At 52.2% G+C, this 19,634-nt stretch overlaps 1 protein-coding gene across 2 annotated transcripts in view; it reads left to right on the forward strand.

Annotated features, from left to right (window-relative positions):
• Window positions 1-19,634, forward strand: part of KIF20B (kinesin family member 20B) — a 340,877-nt gene that overhangs the window by 236,578 nt on the left and 84,665 nt on the right. For both annotated transcript variants that reach the window (XM_075348747.1, XM_075348748.1), the window contains one exon: window positions 9,149-9,274. In XM_075348747.1, the coding sequence (XP_075204862.1) occupies window positions 9,149-9,274 (126 nt within the window). The remainder of the gene's footprint in view (window positions 1-9,148; window positions 9,275-19,634) is intronic.

Raw genomic sequence — 19,634 nt, forward strand, 5'->3', positions numbered from 1 at the left:
TCACTGACATACCTTGGCATGGAGTTTCATACTCTCTCAGCGGTAGTGAAGCTTCCGCTGGACAAGCAGCGGTCACTACAGACAGGGGTGCAGTTTCTCCTTCAAGGTCAATCGCACCCCTTAAGGCGCCTCATGCACTTCCTGGGGAAGATGGTGGCAGCAATGGAAGCAGTCCCGTTTGCCCAGTTTCATCTGCGCCCACTTCAATGGGACATTCTCCGCCAATGGGACGGGAGGTCGACGTCCTTAGACAAGAAAGTCCTCCTCTCCCAGACGGCCAAGGACTCGCTTCAGTGGTGGCTTCTTCCCACCTCATTATCACAGGGAAGGTCCTTCCTACCCCCTTCCTGGGAGGTGGTCACGACAGACGCGAGTCTGTCAGGGTGGGGAGCAGTTTTTCTCCACCACAGGGCTCAGGGTACGTGGACTCAGCAGGAGTCCACTCTTCAGATCAATGTTCTGGAAATCAGGGCAGTGTATCTGGCCCTACTGGCCTTCCAACAGTGGCTGGAAGGAAAGCAGATCCGAATTCAGTCGGACAACTCAACAGCGGTGGCATACATCAACCACCAAGGCGGGACACGCAGTCGGCAAGCCTTTCAGGAAGTCCGGCGGATTCTGCTGTGGGTGGAAGCCACGGCTTCCACCATATCCGCAGTTCACATCCCGGGCGTAGAAAACTGGGAAGCAGACTTTCTCAGTCGCCCAGGGTATGGATGCAGGGGAATGGTCCCTTCACCCGGACGTGTTTCAGGAAATCTGTCGCCGCTGGGGAAGGCCGGACGTCGACCTAATGGCGTCTCGGCACAACAACAAGGTTCCGGCCTTCATGGCGTGGTCTCGCGATCAAAGAGCTCTGGCGGCAGACGCCTTAGTGCAGGATTGGTCGCAGTTCCAGCTGCCCTATGTGTTTCCACCTCTGGCACTCTTGCCCAGAGTGCTACGCAAGATCAGGTCCGATTGCCGCCGCGTCATACTCGTCGCCCCAGACTGGCCGAGGAGGTCGTGGTACCCGGATCTGTGGCATCTCACGGTCGGACAACCGTGGGCGCTGCCAGATCGACCAGACTTGCTGTCACAAGGGCCGTTTTTCCATCGGAATTCTTCGGCCCTGAACCTGACTGTGTGGCCATTGAGTCCTGGATCCTAGCGTCTTCAGGATTATCTCAAGGTGTTGTTGCCACCATGAGACAAGCTAGGAAGCCCACGTTCGCTAAGATCTACCACAGAACGTGGAAGATATTCTTATCCTGGTGCTCTGCTCAGGGAGTGTCCCCCTGGCCATTTGCATTGCCTAAGTTTCTTTCCTTCCTGCAGTCTGGGTTGGAAAAAGGTTTGTCGCTCGGCTCCCTTAAAGGGCAAGTCTCAGCGCTATCGGTATTTTTTCAAAAGCGTCTAGCACGACTTCCTCAGGTACGCACGTTCCTGCAGGGGGTTCGTCACATCGTCCCTCCGTACAAACGGCCGTTAGACCCATGGGATCTGAACAGGGTACTAGTTGCTCTCCAGAAGCCGCCCTTCGAGCCTCTGAGGGATGTTTCACTTTCTCGACTCTCACAGAAAGTGGCCTTTCTGGTAGCGGTCACGTCTCTTCGGAGGGTGTCCGAACTGGCAGCGCTGTCATCTAAAGCTCCCTTCCTGGTGTTTCACCAGGACAAGGTAGTGCTGCGCCCGATCCCGGAGTTTCTCCCTAAGGTGGTATCCTCCTTTCATCTCAATCATGATATCTCCTTACCTTCTCTTTGTACTCATCCAGTTCATCGGTATGAAAAGGATTTACATTTGTTAGATCTGGTGAGAGCACTCAGAATCTACATTTCCCGCACGGCGCCCCTGCGCCGCTCGGACGCACTCTTTGTCCTTGTCGCTGGTCAGCGCAAAGGGTCGCAGGCTTCCAAATCCACCCTGGCTCGATGGATCAAGGAACCAATCCTTGAAGCCTACCGTTCTGCCGGGCTTCCGGTTCCTTCAGGGCTGAAGGCCCATTCTACCAGAGCCGTGGGTGCGTCCTGGGCATTACGACACCAGGCTACGGCTCAACAGGTGTGCCAGGCAGCTACCTGGTCGAGTCTGCACACTTTCACCAAACATTATCAGGTGCATACCTATGCTTCGGCGGACGCCAGCCTAGGTAGAAGAGTCCTACAGGCGGCGGTTGCCTCCTCGTAGGGAAGGGCTGTTTTTGCAGCTCTAACATGAGGTATTAATTTACCCACCCAGGGACTGCTTTTGAACGTCCCAATCGTCTGGGTCTCCCAATGGAGCGCCGAAGAAGAAGGGAATTTTGTTACTTACCGTAAATTCCTTTTCTTCTAGCTCCAATTGGGAGACCCAGCACCCGCCCTGTTTCCTTCGGGATTTTTGGTTTTTTCGGGTACACATGTTGTTCATGTTGAACGGTTTTCAGTTCTCCGATGTTCTTCGGATTGAATTTGTTTAAACCAGTTATTGGCTTTCCTCCTTCTTGCTTTGGCACTAAAACTGAGCAGCCCGTGATCCCACGGGGGGTGTATAGCCAGAAGGGGAGGGGCCTTACACTTTTTAGTGTAATGCTTTGTGTGGCCTCCGGAGGCAGTAGCTATACACCCAATCGTCTGGGTCTCCCAATTGGAGCTAGAAGAAAAGGAATTTACGGTAAGTAACAAAATTCCCTTCATTGCATAGCATTGCTCTTAAACCAAGTTACAAATATTTTCTTGTCTTGCAAAACGCTCTCAAACCAAGTTACTCTTAATACAAGGTTCCACTGTACATATTTATATATTTTGTTTCCTCTGCCCTAGTGCATGACCTTACATTTATCCACATTAAACTTCTATTGAATAAATTTGATCGAACAGCCAATAATCTGGGGCCGGCGGATCACTGACAGATTTAAAAAAGAATCTGATCCACTCCGGAATCTGGTGCCCATATAAGTCAATGGGGACCGGAATCCAGAGGGTAAAAACGTTTGTGGAGGGGCTAGGAGTGAGTGCGGCATACTCACCGAGGCGCTGTCATGGCGGCACACTCCTTCCGGGTCACGCTATTTTCTTCCGGAGCCGACAATTCAATATTCATGGTTTTCCCCGCCCACCGGCACGTGTTGGTTGCAGTTAGACACGCCCCTATCCTGATTGGTTGCAGTTAGCTGACACGCTGCCAATCACAGGCGCCAGGACGGCCGGTGGGTGGGGAAAGCAGTACAGTCTGTCGGTCAGTTCACAGTGGTAAACACTCGGCAGCACATGTATAGCGCGCGGCTGCAGCCCCAGCTGTCGCGCTGTATCTGTGCTGTGTATACAGTGACCAGAGTCACACGTGCGAGGCTTCCGGGTGCTGCCATGGCAGACTCGCGTGAGCCCCTCGCATGTGTGATTCCGGTGAAAGTAAAAAAAAAAAAAAAAAAAAAAAAAGATGACGTGCGGTCCCCCTTATTTTCATCCCCACCCAAGATAACACCGGCCGGGGGCTTGTATATCCTCAGCTTGCAGCCGTCCGGTAGAGCCGCATCTATTAGATGTGACCATACCGGTGTGCGCTACTAGCTCTTCCCGCTGGCGTGATGCGGTGCCATCGGGGTAATAGCAGGGGTTAGCAGCAGCGCACAGCTGCTGCTAAACCCTAGGTTTGTGTGATATCACAGGCGTCTATCAGATACCTGCATCACACAAACCTGTAAGTGACAGTAAATAAACACAGAAAAATCCTTTATTTGAAATAAAGTACAAAACACTCCTCCTTCACCACTTTATTAAGCCCCAAACAAACCCTGCAGCTCCGACGTAATCCACAGGAGAAGTCCCGCGGCGACACATACAGCTCTGCTACATGTCAGAGCGAGCAGCTATAGAGCATGGCTGCCCGCTCTGAGTGCAGCCTGTTACTGAGCCGCAATAAGCGATGACCGCGGCAGAGACTGTCACAGGCTGGGGGCACGTCAGCCAGGAACTAATCACAGCTGAGAGGACGGCTGGTGGGTGAGAAAACACGGAAGCTGTGTGATTGCGTGCACAGCAAAGGAAGTGAAAGCGCAACCCGGAAGCAGTGTGCCGCCGTGACACCAAGGTGTCTCGGTAAGTATGAAACGCTCATTTATTTATTTGTTGTTTTTTTTTTCATTTTTATTAATTGCCAATTCCGGATTGTGCAGCCGGAATCCTGCGCCCGGGTCCGGCCCGGGGATAGCGCTGAAACCGCGCGGATCCGGACGTTTACAGTCCGGATCCGCTCAGCACTACTATTGAATTGTGATTATCCTGATAGAGCAGGGGTCTCAAACTCAGCTGGGTGTATGGGCCGCATATAGAAAAAAAAAATGAGGGGGCCGCATTATTTGCAGGACAAAGTGAACATTTTTAATGAATCCATGTTTTTTTTTCTATACATCTTGGATCACTTTTGTAAACATTTTTCGCTTGTTTATTATAACAAACGTGCACTTTTTTTGTTAAGTTTATATACAGAAAAGCATTTTTAATGTAAATAAAAAAAGTCATGCTTTAGGATTTTTTTTTTTTTTACATTTTATCACCTTCTTGTAATTGTTTTACAATTAGCATCATATAGTAATCTTAGCCAAAATCTTGTAGTAATGTGCCCATCCGTGTGCCCTGTAGTAAGGTGCTCATCCTTGTGGTATTGTGCCCAGTAGTATAGTGCCCATCCTTGTGCCCTGTAGTATTGTGCCCAGTAATATTGTTCCAATCCTTGTAGTATTGTGCTCATCCTTGTAGTATTGTGCTCTGTAGTATTCTGCCAATTCCTGTAGTATTGTGGCCATCCCTGTAGTATTCAGCCCATCCCTGTAGTATTCAGCCCATCCCTGTAGTATTGTGGCCATCCCTGTAGTATTCCGGCCATCTCTGTAGTATTCTGCCCATCCCTGTAGTATTCTGCCCATCCCTGTAGTATTCTGCCCATCCCTGTAGTATTCTGCCCATCCCTGTAGTATTCTGCCCATCCCTGTAGTATTGTGGCCATCCCTGTAGTATTGTGGCCATCCCTGTAGTATTGTGGCCATCCCTGTAGTATTGTGGCCATCCCTGTAGTATTGTGGCCATCCCTGTAGTATTGTGGCCATCCCTGTAGTATTCTGCCCACCCTTGTAATATTCTGCCCATCCTTGTAGTATTGTGGCCATCCCTGTAGTATTGTGGCCATCCCTGTCGTATTGTGGCCATCCCTGTAGTATTCTGCCCACCCTTGTAGTATTGTGGCCATCCCTGTAATATTCTGCCCATCCCTGTAGTATTGTGGCCATCCCTGTAGTATTGTGGCCATCCCTGTAGTATTGTGGCCATCCCTGTAGTATTGTGGCCATCCCTGTAGTATTGTGGCCATCCCTGTAGTATTGTGGCCATCCCTGTAGTATTGTGGCCATCCCTGTAGTATTGTGGCCATCCCTGTAGTATTGTGGCCATCCCTGTAGTATTGTGGCCATCCCTGTAGTATTGTGGCCATCCCTGTAGTATTGTGGCCATCCCTGTAGTATTGTGGCCATCCCTGTAGTATTGTGGCCATCCCTGTAGTATTGTGGCCATCCCTGTAGTATTGTGGCCATCCCTGTAGTATTGTGGCCATCCCTGTAGTATTGTGGCCATCCCTGTAGTATTGTGGCCATCCCTGTAGTATTCTGCCCATCCCTGTAGTATTCTGCCCATCCCTGTAGTATTGTGGCCATCCATGTAGTATTCTGCCCACCCTTGTAGTATTGTGGCCATCCCTGTAGTATTCTGCCCACCCTTGTAGTATTGTGGCCATCCCTGTAGTATCCTGCCCACCCTTGTAGTATTGTGGCCATCCCTGTAGTATTCTGCCCACCCTTGTAGTATTGTGGCCATCCCTGTAGTATTCTGCCCACCCTTGTAGTATTGTGGCCATCCCTGTAGTATTCTGCCCACCCTTGTAGTATTGTGGCCATCCCTGTAGTATTGTGGCCATCCCTGTAGTATTGTGGCCATCCCTGTAGTATTGTGGCCATCCCTGTAGTATTGTGGCCATCCCTGTAGTATTGTGGCCATCCCTGTAGTATTGGGGCCATCCCTGTAGTATTGGGGCCATCCCTGTAGTATTGTGGCCATCCCTGTAGTATTGTGGCCATCCCTGTAGTATTCTGCCCACCCTTGTAATATTCTGCCCATCCTTGTAGTATTGTGGCCATCCCTGTAGTATTGTGGCCATCCCTGTCGTATTGTGGCCATCCCTGTCGTATTGTGGCCATCCCTGTCGTATTGTGGCCATCCCTGTCGTATTGTGGCCATCCCTGTCGTATTGTGGCCATCCCTGTCGTATTGTGGCCATCCCTGTCGTATTGTGGCCATCCCTGTCGTATTGTGGCCATCCCTGTAGTATTGTGGCCATCCCTGTAGTATTCTGCCCATCCCTGTAGTATTCTGCCCATCCCTGTAGTATTGTGGCCATCCATGTAGTATTCTGCCCGCCCTTGTAGTATTGTGGCCATCCCTGTAGTATTCTGCCCACCCTTGTAGTATTGTGGCCATCCCTGTAGTATTCTGCCCACCCTTGTAATATTCTGCCCATCCTTGTAGTATTGTGGCCATCCCTGTAGTATTGTGGCCATCCCTGTCGTATTGTGGCCATCCCTGTAGTATTCTGCCCACCCTTGTAGTATTGTGGCCATCCCTGTAATATTCTGCCCATCCTTGTAGTATTGTGGCCATCCCTGTAGTATTGTGGCCATCCCTGTAGTATTGTGGCCATCCCTGTAGTATTGTGGCCATCCCTGTAGTATTGTGGCCATCCCTGTAGTATTGTGGCCATCCCTGTAGTATTGTGGCCATCCCTGTAGTATTGTGGCCATCCCTGTAGTATTGTGGCCATCCCTGTAGTATTGTGGCCATCCCTGTAGTATTGTGGCCATCCCTGTAGTATTGTGGCCATCCCTGTAGTATTGTGGCCATCCCTGTAGTATTGTGGCCATCCCTGTAGTATTGTGGCCATCCCTGTAGTATTGTGGCCATCCCTGTAGTATTGTGGCCATCCCTGTAGTATTGTGGCCATCCCTGTAGTATTGTGGCCATCCCTGTAGTATTGTGGCCATCCCTGTAGTATTGTGGCCATCCCTGTAGTATTGTGGCCATCCCTGTAGTATTGTGGCCATCCCTGTAGTATTGTGGCCATCCCTGTAGTATTGTGGCCATCCCTGTAGTATTGTGGCCATCCCTGTAGTATTGTGGCCATCCCTGTAGTATTCTGCCCATCCCTGTAGTATTGTGGCCATCCCTGTAGTATTCTGCCCACCCTTGTAGTATTGTGGCCATCCCTGTAGTATTCTGCCCACCCTTGTAGTATTTTGGCCATCCCTGTAGTATTCTGCCCATCCTTTAGTAATACGCAAACAAAAAAAAAAATCTCCTCACCTTTCCTCCGTTCCCTGTGTGCCCACGATCAGTACTTGCAGAGTTTTGGATGCAGCATGCTTCAGCTGCGTCCAAAACCCTGCTATGTATGGTAAAAGCACAGTGGGCATGGGATTTCTAAAAATCCCATGCCCACTGTGCGTGTACGGCCCGCAGTGAAAATGGAACTGCGGTGTGGCTTCCAGAGGCCGCAGCATGTGAATTTCTGCTGCGGCGTCTGAAGCATCCTCCCTAGGCAGAGCACAGCGAGGAGACCGCAGCGGCCCTAACCCCTGATCGCAGGCACAGGCAGCTGCGGTCTCCTAAGGAGGAGACTTGCGGCCCCGCCGATCAGGACGCGCTGTGTCCAGCACGCAGCGGGTCCTGAACTTGAGCACGTACCTTACCTGCTTGTCGCGGCCCGTGATGATCGCGGCTCTGTGCTGAGGGTCGGCGCCGGCAGGAACTTCACTGCATTTGAATCCATTTGCGGTGCAGCGCAGAGGAGCTGTGTCTGGACCAATGGCTGCTGCCTGCCAATCAGATGCAAGGAAGTGACGTCGCTGTATGACGTCACCTCCTTGCATCTGATTGGCAGACAGCAGCAGCAACTGGGATAGAACTGACAGCTCCTTGCGCGGCACCGCAGATGGATTCAAATGCAGTAAAGTTCCTGCCGGCGCCGACCCTCAGCATAGAGCCGCGATTTGTCACGGGGTCTCTGCGGGCCGCAACAAACAGCCTCAGGGGCCTCATGCGGCCCGCGGGCCGCGTGTTTGAGACCCCTGTGATAGAGTATCCATTCCAACACAATCACTTGTCCAGGAATTGGCATCATCCTTTTGTGAACAGCAGCGAGGCCTTTAACCCTCTCATCTGCCTCCAAACTGAGTGTACGAAATTCTGATCTTCATAAATTTTCCACTAACCATCAAGAGTAATTAGGAAAGCTTACACCTAGGGTGAGCTATGAAAAAAAATGACTTGTGTATTTTGATGCGGATACAGCACAAACATCTTACGCATTACTTATGGATCTTGTTAGGGGTTTGCTCCAGATGCAGGACAGAGTGGGAAATCCACAATGGAAATCCTAAAATAAGATAAAGGTCTCTGATTTCAAAGCCACACAACACATCAGTTTACACGCAGATACTGCCTGTGGACGAGATGAGTGAAAATCTCATCTGCTTTTCTGGTACTGTAAGGCTATGTGCCCACAGGACAATGTACCCGTGGATTTTGCTGCGGAATACCTGCGGATTTATCTGTTTTTTTTTTCTAGATAAATCCGCAGGTTTCAGCAAGTACAGACACTCCCCATGTTATCCTATGGGACATGTGAAGTGCTGTGTTCATGCTGCAGTATGTGCGGCTGCAGAATATGCTGCAGATGTCCCGCATGTAACTGTATGTCAATTATTCCTGCGGAAATACCTGCAGAATTCCCAGCCCTCCACTATGGAGATAGAGGCCGGGATTTCCGCAGGTAAGTCACGAATGTCCACAGGTTTACCGCAGCTATTTTGCTGGAATCACTCAGCAATGGATAGCTGCGGATTCCGGGGATCAGCTGCGGGAAACCTGCGAATATATACGCGGATACATAGTCTTGATGGCACATAGTCTAATACGCTGTAAATGCCCCTGCCGCAAATCCAGACAGAGATTCTGCAGCTAAATGTTTTTCTACAAATCACACTTGTGCTACCATGTTTTTTTCCGTAAATCTGTAACATAAGGTAGCAGGTAAGATTTCAGGGAATTTAAAGATGACTGAAACGTGTTATATTTATGGATCTCAGATGTTAAAGCAAAAGAAAAGTTAATTGAAGACATGAAGCTGACACTTATTGAGCAGGAGCAGACGCAGGAAGAGCAAGAGCTCGCACTGGGAGCCAAAGCAGAAGAAGTGGAGAAACTAGCTGGTGGTAAGTGTGTTGTATGGAAACCAGTAGTTTTTATTCAGCGGTCTGTTTTTTGTGTTTTTATTTTTATGCCACATTGGACCTTGCACATTTGTGGGAAGTGTGCCCATGTTTTCTTATAATATTTTGATAAGATCTGAGCTTAAAGGGAACCTGTCAGGTGCAAAATGCACCCAGACCCACGAGCAGTTCTGGGTGCATATTGCTAATCACTGTCTAACCGTCCCTGTATACACTAGCATAGATAAAGGAATCTGTAGAAAAAGTATTTCTAAAGATCTGTTAACTTATGCTAATGAGTGCGGGGACTAGTCCTAAGGGTGTTATATCCCCCGACTAGCCGTCCTGTTAGCATGTTAGCATGCCCAATGCAGCGTCAACAGCGGTGCTGCACATAATTGTTTGCTGTGACCACGTTTCTGAATGCTGGGCACATCCAGTCATGTGCAGTATGAAGCCGGGTGTACGGGTCCCAGCTCCAGACAGGTCTAGTGCACATGACTGGAAGTGCTGGGACTTCATAAGTGCAGTTAGAGTGAACACAGATACTCGCTGCACCGCTGTTGAAGCTGCATTGAATAGCATGTTAGTACACCCCTGTGGGCATGCTATCATGCTAAGAGGGCGGCTAGTCGAGGGATACAACGCCCTTCGGACTAGTCCCCGCGCTCATTAGCATAGGATAAAAGATCTTTAGAAATACATTTTCTAAAGATCTCTTTATCTATGCTAGTGTATACAGGGACAGTTGGGCAGGGATTAGAAATATGCACCCAGAACTGCTCGTGGTTCTGGGGGCATATTGCACCTGACAGGTTCACTTTTAAAGGGACCTGTCAGGTCCCATATGCGTTCTGAGCTATATGCAGGGTGTTGTGTGGCCTAATAACCTCTTCTTACCCGCTCTGTGCATGGTCCGAACTGCAGGAGTCTTCTGAGCATGCGCAGAGCGCGTCTGAAGCAGAGTAGCAAGTACCCAGATAACTGCTGCGGGAATGGTAAGTCTGCACATGCAGGATCTGAAGACGCTGATGGTGATGTCACATGTAAATCCATGGTATCATTCCCAAAGGGGTGTGATGCCACGGAAAACATGCAAATGCCCCCAGGGCGATGTGATGCCCAGGGGGCTACAGCCTCAGATCATTTACATAGGGAATATGTAAGTAATAAACTGATTTTTGTGTACTCACCGTAAAATCGTTTTCTCTTAGCCATCATTGGGGGACACAGGACCATGGGTGTTATGCTGCCTATCCATAGGAGGATACTAAGTAGATGCAAAAGCATAGCTCATCCTCTGTAGTATACACCCGCTGGCCGGGCCAGGCAGCCTCAGTTTTAGTACACAAGCAGTAGGAGAAAAAAAAACAGTAAAAACTTCTCAACAGAGGAACATGAGAAAAAAAGAGTCATAACCAAATAAGGTACTGAGAGAATCAAGGCCCAACAGGGCAACAGGGTGGGTGCTGTGTCCCCCAATGATGGTTAAGAGAAAACGATTTTACGTTGGGTACACAAAAATCCGTTTTTATCTGACGCCTCATTGGGGGACACAGGACCATGGGACGTCCTAAAGCAGTCCATGGGTGGGAAACCTAAAAGAAGACAACACAACCCAAGGACTAGGAACCAGTCCCAGATAGCCTGGAGCATCTACTGAGAGAGGTGCTCTCAGAATTTTCCTACCCAGATTTGCCTCAGCTGAAACCTGGGTATGGATTCTGTAATGCTTTGAAAACGTATGTAGGCTAGACCAGGTCGCAGCCTTACACATTTGTTCCACTGAAACCTGATGCCGAATGGCCCACGAAGTGCCAACTGCTCGCGTGGAATGAGCCCGAAGCCCACTAGGAATGGGCTTGAGTTACAAGCGGTAGACTTCCTGGATCGCAGAGCGAATCCAGAGAGCCAGAGTCGCCTTTGAAGCTGCCTGTCCCTTCTTAGGCCCCTCAGGAATCACGAACAAAGAGTCCGTTTCTTTGTCGCTCCATTGGGAGACCCAGACATTTGGGTGTATAGCTTCTGCCTCTGGAGGCCACACAAAGTATTACACTTTTAAAAAAAAGTGTAACCCCTCCCCTCTGCCTATACACCCTCCCGTGGACCACGGGCTCCTCAGTTTTATGCTTTGTGTGGAAGGAGGCACACATCCACTCATGCATTCTCATACATAGTTATGACGGATGGAAGAAAAGAGGATCCCTATGGGGTCCCCGGCATGCTCCCTTCTCACCCCACTACGTCGGCGGTGCTGTTAAGGTTGAGGTACCCATTGCGGGTACTGAGGCTGGAGCCACATGCTGTCTCCTTCACCATCCCTTATGCGGCTCTGGGAGAAGTGGGAGCCTAAACGGTCATCCAAGTGCTGGGACCGTGCTCCATCCGCAGCCCCTGGTGGAACCTGCCGGACCGGAGCTTCTTCACCCCCAGGGACCGGGCCCTGCAGCTTTAAGGTACTCTGTGTACCCATGTGGGGACTGTACAGGGAGGGAGGTCGCACCTTCTCTCCGGAAGCCGCGGTAGTTCCGTCCGTTGTTTTTTCGGCGGACTTCCGCGCCCACCGTGCCTGCTTGTCGGGCACGGCCTTAAATTTAGTCCCCGGCTTCGCCGCGGCCTAGTCGCGAAAAATCCCGCCCCCGGGCCTGCCTGTCAGGGGTAAGGGCGGGATTACCGACATGACGTCGGCTTTGAGGGCTGGAGCATCTTTGCATGTCTTCCCCCCCCCTCACTGACCACTTTGGAACCTCCAGATTCCCGCTCTTTGCCGGCGGCTCCACGCCCCCCTGAGAGCTCCGGCGGCCATTTTTGGCACTTTGCCGGTGGATGCTACGGCAACAAAGCTCTACAGCTCCGGGGGATCCAAGACAGGGAATCTGGAGGACACACTCCGCTCGGTCGCCCGGTGCTGGTCCCCCTAGGGTACCGGGATATATATATAAATATTTATATATATTCAGAAAGGCTGTATACCCGTTTCCCATATACCCTCAGTGGTCAATCTCCTAAGAGACACCGATTGCTTACAGCATGTCGTCCACAAGGAGCAAGGCCCCTAAGGCACAGATTTTTTTCGCGGCCTGTACCTCTTGTAGGGCTATGTTGCCTGCGGGATCCACCTACCCTCACTGTGATCAATGCTCGACTCCTGCCACGCTTGCTCAGCCGGAGCCTCGGGCACTTGTGGGCCCCTCGGCTCATGTAGATCCCCCTGCTCCCCCTGAGCAGTCAGCAGGGACAGAGACACAGTCGTTGGCCTCTTTCGCTGAGACGCTCTCCCAGTCACTTTCTCAATCCATTGCTCAGTCTATGGACAAATGGTCATCTAAGCTCCTTGAGGCATTGCAGTCCAGACCGGGCCCTTCACAGGCCCCGGACCCTGTTCGTTTGTCTCCTCCAGGCCCTTCTCGGTCCGCGCCGCAGCGCGCACCCAGGATAGCCCCTAGGTCACAGGCGGAGGACTCCTGCCCGGATCGCAGTCCCAGGCCGGCTAAGCGGGGACTCTTCTCCGGCCTCCTCATGCTGCTCTGGATCCCAGCTTGAGGACTCTCAGGAAGACGAGGCGGACGTGGGGGCTCAGGGCTCTGACCCTGACTTCGCTCTTAACCTTGATGCCCCTGAAGGGGACGCCCTAGTAAATGATCTTATCTCATCCATCAACGAGGTGTTGGATCTCTCACCACCACCTCCTCCTGCAGAGGAACCGGCTTCTCGGCAGGAGAAACACCAATTTCGATTTCCCAAACGTACTCGCAATACGTTTTTTGATCACTCTAACTTCAGGGACGCTGTCCAGAAGCCCAGAGCGGTTCCGGACAAGCGCTTTGCTAAACGGCACACTGACACGCGTTATCCCTTTCCACCTGAAGTCGTTAAGGGCTGGGCACACTCCCCTAAGGTGGATCCTCCAGTCTCTAGATTGGCGGCTAGGTCCGTTGTGTCTGTTGCCGATGGCTCATCCCTGAAGGATGCCACTGACAGACAGAGCTCTTGGTGAAGTCTATTTATGAGGCTACGGGCGCGTCCTTCGCCCCGGCCTTTGCAGCCGTGTGGGCTCTCCAAGCTATATCGGCATGTCTGACTGAGATTAATGCCGTCACGCGGAATTCTGCTCCGCATGTTTCATCCTTGACCTCTCAGGCATCAGCATTTTCGTCCTAAGCCATGAACGCCGTCCTGGACTCCGCTAGCCGTACGGCCGTGGCATTCGCTAACTCCGTGGCAGTCCGCAGGGCCATGTGGCTGCGCGAATGGAAAGCAGACTCTACCTCCAAAAGGTTCTTAACTGGTTTACCTTTTTCTGGCGACCGTTTGTTTGGCGAACGGTTGGATGAGATTATTAAGGAATCCTCGGGAAAGGACTCCTCCTTACCCCAGTCCAAGCCTAAGAGACCTCAGCAAAGGAAGATCCAATCGAGGTTTCGGTCCTTTCGTCCCCCCGCCAAGACCCAATCCTCTTCGTCCAACAGGCCGGAGAAAGGCCAGAGGAACGCCTATGCGTGGCGGTCCAAGCCACGCCCCCAAAAGGCCGCGGGAGGCACTGCCTCCAAGACGGCCTCCTCATGACTCTCGTTCTCATCCAGCCACATCCTCGGTTGGTGGCAGGCTCTCCCGCTTTGGAGACGCCTGGTGGCCACATGTTCAAGACCGATGGGTGAGAGACATTCTGTCTCATGGTTACAGGATAGAGTTCAGCTCTCGACCTGCGGCTCGTTTCTTCAGAACCTCCCCACCCCCCGCACAGGCCGACGCACTTTTTCAGGCAGTGGACGCTCTGAAGATGGAAGGAGTTGTGATTCCCGTTCCCCTTCAGGAACGTGGTCGCGGATTTTACTCCACCTTGTTCGTGGTGCCAAAAAAGGACGGATCATTCCGTCCCGTTCTGGACCTCAAGCTGCTCAACAGACATGTGAGAATCAGACGGTTTCGGATGGAATCTCTCCGCTCGGTCATCGCCTCGATTTCACAAGGAGACTTCCTAGCATCGATCGACATCGAAGATGCTTATCTCCATGTACCGATCGCACCCGAACACCAACGTTTCCTGCGTTTCGCCATCGGGGACGAACACTTCCAGTTCGTGGCACTGCCTTTCGGCCTGGCGACAGCCCCATGGGTTTTCACCAAAGTCATGGCATCCGTCGTGGCGGTCCTACACTCTCAGGGCCACTCGGTGATTCCTTACTTGGACGATCTCTTAGTCAGGGCTCCTTCTCGGGTGGCGTGTCAGCGGAGTCTTACCGTAACTCTGGCGACTCTCCAACAGTTCGGGTGGCTCATCAATTTCCCGAAATCCGAGTTGACGCCGAACCAATCACTGACTTACCTCGGGATGGAGTTTCATACCCAGCCAGCGTTAGTCAAGCTACCGCGGGACAAACAGCTTTCTCTGCAGGCGGGGGTGCAGTCCCTTCTTCGGGGTCAGGCACACTCCTTAAGGCGCCTCATGCACTTCCTGGGGAAGATGGTTGCAGCTATGGAGGCAGTGCAGTTTGCGCAATTCCATCTACGGCTACTCCAATGGGACATTCTTCGCAAATGGGACAAGAGTTCGGCTTCCCTCGACAAGAACGTCTCTCTTTCCCTCGCAACCAAAACATCACTTCGGTGGTGGCTCCTCCCCACATCTCTGTCCGGGGGAAAATCCTTCCTACCCCCAACCTGGGCCGTGGTCACCACGGACGCGAGCCTGTCAGGTTGGGGAGCGGTTTTTCTCCACCACAGGGCTCAAGGAACCTGGACTCTAATAGAATCGTCCCTTCAGATCAATATCCTGGAGATAAGGGCAGTATATCTAGCCCTATTGGCTTTCCATCGGTGGCTGGAGGGCAGGCAGATCCGAATCCAGTCGGACAACGCCACTGCCGTCGCCTACATCAACCACCAGGGCGGCACTCGCAGTCGTCAAACCTTCCAGGAAGTCCGGCGGATTCTGCAGTGGGTGGAAAAGACAGACTCCACCATCTCCGCAGTTCACATCCCGGGCGTAGAAAACTGGGAAACGGACTTTCTCAGTCGTCAGGGCATGGACGCGGGGGAATGGTCTCTTCACCCAGATGTGTTTCGAGAGATCTGCCGCCGCTGGGGAACGCCAGACGTCGATCTCATGGCGTCACGACACAACAACAAGGTCCCGGCCTTCATGGCACGGTCTCAGGATCACAGAGCTCTGGCCGCGGACGCTTTGGTCCAGGATTGGTCGCAGTTTCAACTGCCATATGTGTTTCCCTCTCTGGCGATGCTGCCCAGGGTACTACGCAAAATCCGGTCCGACTGCCGTCGCGCCATTCTCGTTGCTCCAGACTGGCCGAGGCGGTCGTGGTATCCGGATCTGTGGCATCTCACGGTGGGTCAACTGTGGGCACTTCCAGACCGCCCAGACTTGCTGTCCCAAGGCCCGTTTTTCCATCTGAATTCTGTGGCCCTCAACCTTACTGTGTGGCCATTGAGTCCTGGCTCCTAGCGTCTTCAGGGTTATCTCAGGATGTAATTGCCACCATGAGACAAGCCAGGAAACCAACGTCCGCCAAGATCTATCACAGGACTTGGAAAATTTTCTTATCCTGGTGCTCTGATAACGGTTTTTCTCCATGGCCGTTTGCCTTACCCACATTTCTTTCATTCCTACAATCTGGAATGGATATGGGATTGTCCCTCGGCTCTCTCAAGGGCCAAGTGTCGGCGCTCTCCGTGTTTTTTCAAACGCGGCTGGCCAGACTTCCGCAGGTCCGCACGTTCCTGCAGGGGGTTTGCCACATGGTCCCACCTTACAAACGTCCGTTGGAACCTTGGGATCTTAACAGGGTCCTGACGGCTCTCCAAAAGCCGCCTTTTGAGCCGTTGCGGGATGTTCTCTCTTCCGTCTTTCTCAGAAGGTGGCCTTCCTGGTTGCAGTCACATCTCTTTGGAGAGTGTCTGAGCTTGCAGCGCTGTCATGCAAATCTCCTTTCCTGGTTTTCCACCAGGATAAGGTGGTTCTGCGTCCTGTCCCGGAATTCCTCCCTAAGGTGGTATTCCCTTTTCATCTAAATCAGGATATCTCCTTGCCTTCCTTTTGCCCTAATCCAATTCACCAGTGTGAGAAGGATTTGCACTCTTTGGATCTTGTGAGGGCACTCCGGATTTACGTGTCTCGCACGGCGCCTCTGCGCCGTTCAGACGCGCTCTTTGTCCTTGTCGCTGGCCAGCGTTAGGGCTCTCAGGCCTCCAAGTCCACCTTGGCTAGGTGGATCAAGAAACCGATTCTCGAGGCCTACCGTGCTTCTGGGCTTCCCCCCCCCTTCAGGGTTGAAAGCCCATTCTACCAGAGCCGTAGGTGCGTCCTGGGCATTGCGGCACCGGGCGACGGCTCAGCAGGTGTGTCAGGCGGCTACGTGGTCTAGCCTGCACACTTTCACGAAGCACTATCAAGTGCATACCTATGCTTCAGCAGACGCCAGTCTAGGTAGGCGAGTCCTCCAGGCGGCGGTTGCCCACCTGTAAGAGGGGGCCGTTTCCGGCTCGTTTTATTGGGGTATTGGTTTACCCACCCAGGGACTGCTCTTGGACGTCCCAATTGTCTAGGTCTCCCAATGGAGCGACAAAGAAAAGGGGAATTTTGTTTACTTACCGTAAATTCCTTTTCTTCTAGCTCCTATTGGGAGACCCAGCACCCGCCCCTGTGCCCTTCGGGCTGGTTGTTCTTTTGTGTGCACATGTTGTTGATATTGACTTTTTCTTTTGGTTCATGGTCTTCAATTCTCCGAACATCCTTCGGATTGAATTTGCTCTAGACCATTTATAAGTTTTCTCCTTCCTACTTTTGCACCAAACTGAGGAGCCCGTGGTCCACGGGAGGGTGTATAGGCAGAGGGGAGGGGTTACACTTTTTTAAAAGTGTAATACTTTGTGTGGCCTCCAGTGGCAGAAGCTATACACCCAATTGTCTGGGTCTCCCAATAGGAGCTAGAAGAAAAGGAATTTACGGTAAGTAAACAAAATTCCCCTTTTTCCTAAAGGGGGCTGTCCTGGATATGTAATATCTGAGAGCTCTGACGAGGTCTAACGAATGCAGAGACCTTTCTACCCTATGAACCGGGTGTGGACAAAAGGAAGGCAGAACAATGTCCTCGTTCAAATGAAACGGGGTAAGAACCTTTGGAAGGAAATCCGGAAGGGGGCGCAGAACCACCTTGTCCTGGTGAAAGATCAGAAAAGGCTCGCGGCAAGAGAGTGCTGCTAGCTCTGAAACCCGTCTGATGGACGTAATTGCCACCAGAAATGTTACCTTCCAGGACAGAAGAGCAAGGGAGGATTCCTCGAGGGGTTCAAAGGGAGACCTCTGGAGACCGGCCAGAACGAGGTTGAGGTCCCATGGGTCCAGCGGCCGTTTGTACGGGGGAACTAGATGGGAAACGCCCTGGAGGAAGGTCTTGACTTGCGGTTTTTGAGCCAGGCGGCATTGGTAGAAGATTGAGAGCGCTGAGACCTGCCCTTTAAGGGAACGGAGAGCCAACCCCGCTTGCAAGCCAGACTGTAGAAAGTCGAGAATTCTGGGGATGGCCAGAGGCATAGGCTGGACGTTAGTTTCCTTGCACCATGAAAGGAAAATTTTCCACGTACGGTTGTAAATGCGGGATGAAGCAGGCTTTCGGGCACTGATCATGGTGGAAATAACCACGGGGGAGAATCCCGCTCTTGTTAATACCCAGGTCTTAATGGCCATGCCGTCAGCTTCAGGGCTCTGGAGTTCTGATGGGAAATGGGCCATTGGGTCAGCAAGTCTGGGATGTCTGGAAGGCGCCACGGTGCGTCTGCGAGCATTTGTACTAATTCGGCGTACCAGGCGCGCCTGGGCCAGTCCGGTGCTATCAGTATCACTGGGACTCCCTCTGCCTTGATTTTCCTGATTACCCGCGGCAGCAGGGGTAGAGGTGGAAATATGTGAGGCAGGCGGAAGTGGTGCCAGGAGCAGACTAGAGCATCCGTGCTGATGGACTGCGGGTCGCCTGACCTGGCTATGAACGCGGGTACCTTTGCATTCAACCTTGAGGCAATTAGGTCCACGTCTGGTGTGCCCCAGCGAGTGCAGATGTGTAGAAACACATCTGGGTGGAGAGACCATTCTCCGGCGGCCAGGCCTTGGCGACTTAGAAAGTCTGCTGCCCAGTTCTCTACCCCCGGTATGTGTACCGCTGATATCACTGATCCCGTCGATTCGGCCCAGCTGAGGATCTTGTGGGCCTCGAGATAAGCCGCTTTGCTGCGGGTGCCCCCCTGCCGATTGATATAGGCTACAGCTGTCGCACTGTCCAATTCGACTCAAATCTGACGACCCGCTAGCAGAGGGCAGAATGCTCTGAGCGCGAGGAAGATCGCGCGGAGTTCCACGATGTTTATGGGTAGGAAAGACTCCTGGGGCGTCCAACGTCCTTGAGCAGTGTGGTGCCGGTACACTGCTCCCCAGCCTAGGAGGCTGGCGTCCGTGGTCCGGACCAGCCAGTTCACTGGGAGAAAAGATCTCCCCTTCGATAGGGATGAGGACCGAAGCCACCAGCGGAGTGCATACCTGACTGAAGGCGTCAAGTGAAGATGTCTGTCCAGGGAGAAGGGGCTCTTGTCCCAGGCCGCTAGAAGGGCTAGCTGCAGTGGGCGGAGGTGCAGTTGAGCAAAGGGTACTGCTTCCATAGCCGGCACCATCCTGCCGAGCACTTTCATGCTGAATCGAATGGAGCGAGACGAAGGACGTAGAAGGCAGCGTACTGCTTGTTGAAGAGCGATCGCCTTGTCCTGAGGGAGAAGGATTAAGCCCCGACGGGTGTCCAGGGACATGCCCAGGAAGGTGAAGGATCGTGATTGGATCGGGGATGATTTGTCCAGATTCACTAGCCACCCTAAGCGGGATAGGGTGTCCACAGTGATCTGTACGCTGGTTGAGCAGTCGCGGAAGGAGGGGGCCTTGATGAGGAGGTCGTCCAAGTAAGGGAGAACGACTACTCCTCTGGCGTGAAGGACGCTCATGGCGGCCGCCATGACTTTGGTGAAGACCCTTGGTGCGGTGGCAAGGCCGAAGGGTAGAGCTACGAATTGAAAGTGGGAGTCCTGAATTGGGAAGCGGAGGAACTTTTGGTGATCTGGGGCGATGCGTATGTGCAGGTACGTAGGTACGTTTCCTTGATTTCTATGGATGCGAGGAATTCCCCTTCGACCATGGATGCAATAATGGACCTTAGGGACTCCATTCTGAATCTCCGTACGTGCACATGTTTGTTCAGGTGTTTGAGGTCCAGGATGGGTCGAACTGACCCATCCTTTTTGGGGACCACAAAGAGGTTGGAATAAAAACCCCCGAACTTCTCGTCGTCTGGGACAGGTATTATCACTC

The sequence above is a fragment of the Anomaloglossus baeobatrachus genome, chromosome 5 (genome assembly GCF_048569485.1).
Source record: "Anomaloglossus baeobatrachus isolate aAnoBae1 chromosome 5, aAnoBae1.hap1, whole genome shotgun sequence".
Taxonomy (NCBI): domain Eukaryota; kingdom Metazoa; phylum Chordata; class Amphibia; order Anura; family Aromobatidae; genus Anomaloglossus; species Anomaloglossus baeobatrachus.